The following is a 3,224-nucleotide window of genomic DNA, read 5'->3' on the forward strand; positions in this document are numbered from 1 at the left end:
GCGCTACAGAGTTTACCGTCCAGAATTCCAGGCGTTACCTTTTCCAGTTCCAGTTCCATAAAACTGAAGAAAGAAAGACGGACATGAAATGATGAAATGATTACTGTTTTTCACTGAATTGTTTGTTACGTTAGCTTGACCAGGTAGTTCGCAAGCGTATGGCCCGAATAATTTTTCGAAAAAAAAATGCTGCAAAAACTAGTTGATTGTTTGCTTTCAAAGTTGGTGACGTCACGAGTTGAAGAATAAATACTAGAGACATCAGATGTGAGCATTCAGTGTGTTGTGTCTTTTGGTTCATGATGAATGTAAAGGTACTTAGTGGGGCTATAGTAATGTGTTGCTACAAAGTCCACCTTTTCCGTTACCAGCTTATTCAAGACTGAACATATTTGCAGAAAATAAGTCACACAATTACTTTTTTACTCTTTGTTTTGTGATTTTTCACTCAAAAGTGTCTTGCTAATTCGACGATACCAGATTTGCATTTCATTCTAGAAAATTGCCTTAAAAACATTTATTCTTCTTCCAGGTTCTTCTGTCATTAGCCTTATTGTGGGCGGTTACGGCGGATAAAGTGCCGTTATATACGTACAGCTCTCCAGAAGTGAGTCTCATCATGCAATTTATTCATTGTTCACTGGAAAAACTTAGCTTTATGAAGCAAACTAAGCTTTAAATTCACGCAGCTTATTTATGTCAAACCTTTATCATTCCTATCAGCAGGATTCTGACGAATATCCAGACGAGTCCAGCGAAGCCAACTACAACTTCAACTGGGCAGTGAAACACGACTACTCGGGCAACAACTTCGGGCACCAGGAAGCCCGCGATGGTTCCAGAACTCGAGGGGGGTACTACGTCCAGCTTCCAGACGGTCGTTTGCAGACTGTAGAGTATTACGTCGATGGGTATTCTGGATACAATGCGGACGTCAGCTTCCAGGGCGAAGCTCAGTACCCTGATTCAGATGTTTCTAGGGAGTATCCACCTACAAGGCCAAGATACTCGCCTTCCAGAATTCCTGATTCTTCTGAGTCTCTCGAGGTTTATACTCCCAGACCATCTTATTCTTTACCGAAACAAAAGTATTCAGTGCCTGATTCCTCTGAGTCTGGCGAGTATTCATCCGTTAGGCCATCTTATTCACCCCCAAAACAAGATTACTCAGCGCCAGATTCTGTCGAGTCTGTAGAGCTCTACACCCTGGCTAGACCCATTTACTCATCCCCATCTTATTCAGCTCCAAGGGAAGGCTACCCAGCACCTGACTCAGCTGAGTCTCGAGAGAACTCACCTTCCAGGACATCCTATTCACCTCCCAGAAGAGTTTACTCAGCTCCTGACTCAGCTGAGTCTTTGGAAAGTTCACCTTCCAGGCCATCATATTCACCTCCCCGAAAGTTTACTTCGCTCCTGACTCAGTGAGTCCTCGGGAAAGTTCAACCTTCCAGGCCCTCATCACCTCCCAGAAAGTTTACTCACTTCCTTGAACTTAGCTGAGTCCTTTGGAAAAGTTTCACCTTCCAGGCCGCATATTCCACCTCCCAGAAAGTTTACTCGGCTCCTCCTCAGCTGAGTCTTTGGGGAAAGTTCACCTTCCAGGCCCATCATAATTCACCTCCCAGAAGAGTTTTTACTTCGGCTCCCTGATCAGCTGGAGTCTTTGAAAGTTCACCTTCCAGGCCATCATATTTCCCTCCCCGAAGAGTTTACTCTCCTTGATCGCTGTCTCGGGAAAGTTCACCTTCCAGGCCCTCATATTCACCTCCCAGAAGAGTTTACTCAGCTCCTGACTCAGCTGAGTCTTTGGAAAGTTCACCTTCCAGGCCATCATATTCACCTCCCAGAAGAGTTTACTCGGCTCCTGACTCAGCTGAGTCTTTGGGAAAGTTCATTTCCAGGCAATCAATTCACCTCCCAGAAGATTTACTCGGCCCTGACTCAGCTGAATTCTTTGGAAAAGTTCACCTTCAGAGGCCATCATATTCACCTCCCAGAAGAGTTTACTCGGCTCCTGACTCAGCTGAGTCTTTGGAAAGTTCACCTTCCAGGCCATCATATTCACCTCCCAGAAGAGTTTACTCAGCCCCCGACTCAGCTGAGTCTTTGGAAAGTTCACCTTCCAGGCCATCATATTCACCTCCCAGAAGAGTTTACTCAGCTCCTGACTCAGCTGAGTCTCTGGAAAGTTCACCTTCCAGGCCATCATATTCACCTACCAGAAGAGTTTACTCGGCTCCTGACTCAGCTGAGTTTCGAGAAGACTCATCTTCCAAGACACCGTATAAGCCTTCTAAACTAGGTGACTCATCAAAGGACTCAGATGAGTCCCCTGAGTTCAGCACTCCTCTGTTTTATTCATCGCCAAGAGCTTCTTACTCATCACCTTTTGAGTTCTCAGCTTCAAGTCTTTATTCACCTCCAGTTATTTCACCAAGACCGATTTACTCATAATTTCACTCACCCAAATCTACCTTATTCACCTGCAGTTGACTGTAGAAGACGGCTGAATCGGAAAGATGGTAAACTAACCAACTCTTTATCTGGTTTACCTGAGTGTCTGGAATATAATCAGTGCTTGCTTATTATTGAAGATTGTTTGTTGTGCGACTTGTTACCTAATAATATGTCTGTAACATGGTTTTGTTATCAAAATATGATTATGAATACTAAAATGCTAAATAAATAACTGGTTATTCGTCTGTTGTTACTATCAGTAATGGAAATCCATGAACTATTTTATAAAATACTCCTTTTATATATTTTTATAGCAATGGTGAAAATATTTTAATAGGTGATAAGTTTATAGTATTTGCATTCATGGGAACATACAATTGTTTATTATGAAATATATGTTTTGCATTATACAAACGAATTTTATTTATCCATGTAAGAATTTATTTGAAATAAGATTTAGTTACAATCGATTGATCTCATCATCAATCGTTATTCCAGTTTGCTTGTATTTTAATTTTTCTTCATAACAAATACCAACATTTCGTAAATGCAAAATTATGTGACATATGTCAAATCCAAATACATCTTACCGGTTCGAGAATATGACACATGGCCCACCCGCGCGTGAAACGACACATTTTTTGAGATTGGGCAAAGAATTTTGTACGTCAAAGGATTTAGGATAATTTAGTGAAAGTGAACGCATTATAAGGATTTTTGTTTTATATTCGTATCTGTGCAAATATAAGCGGAGAGAGAGAGAA

The 3,224-nt window shown here is 41.7% G+C and overlaps 1 protein-coding gene across 1 annotated transcript; it reads left to right on the plus strand.

Moving 5' to 3' along the window:
• Positions 1-302: 302 nt before the first annotated feature.
• LOC135226655 (DNA-directed RNA polymerase II subunit RPB1-like) lies at positions 303-2,457 on the plus strand. The gene is made up of 4 exons (XM_064266368.1): positions 303-314; positions 533-607; positions 724-1,424; positions 1,755-2,457. The coding sequence occupies exons 1-4, from the start codon at positions 303-305 to the stop codon at positions 2,455-2,457; spliced, it is 1,491 nt and encodes a 496-aa protein (XP_064122438.1).
• The last annotated feature ends 767 nt before the right edge of the window (positions 2,458-3,224 follow it).

This window comes from Macrobrachium nipponense, chromosome 15, assembly GCF_015104395.2.
Source record: "Macrobrachium nipponense isolate FS-2020 chromosome 15, ASM1510439v2, whole genome shotgun sequence".
NCBI lineage: Eukaryota > Metazoa > Arthropoda > Malacostraca > Decapoda > Palaemonidae > Macrobrachium > Macrobrachium nipponense.

Coding starts and splice junctions, on each gene's coding strand:
- LOC135226655 (XM_064266368.1), top strand. Junction 608..723: donor ATACGTACAGCTCTCCAGAA/GTGAGTCTCATC, acceptor CATTCCTATCAG/CAGGATTCTGACGAATATCC. Junction 1,425..1,754: donor TTTACTTCGCTCCTGACTCA/GTGAGTCCTCGG, acceptor TTCACCTTCCAG/GCCCTCATATTCACCTCCCA.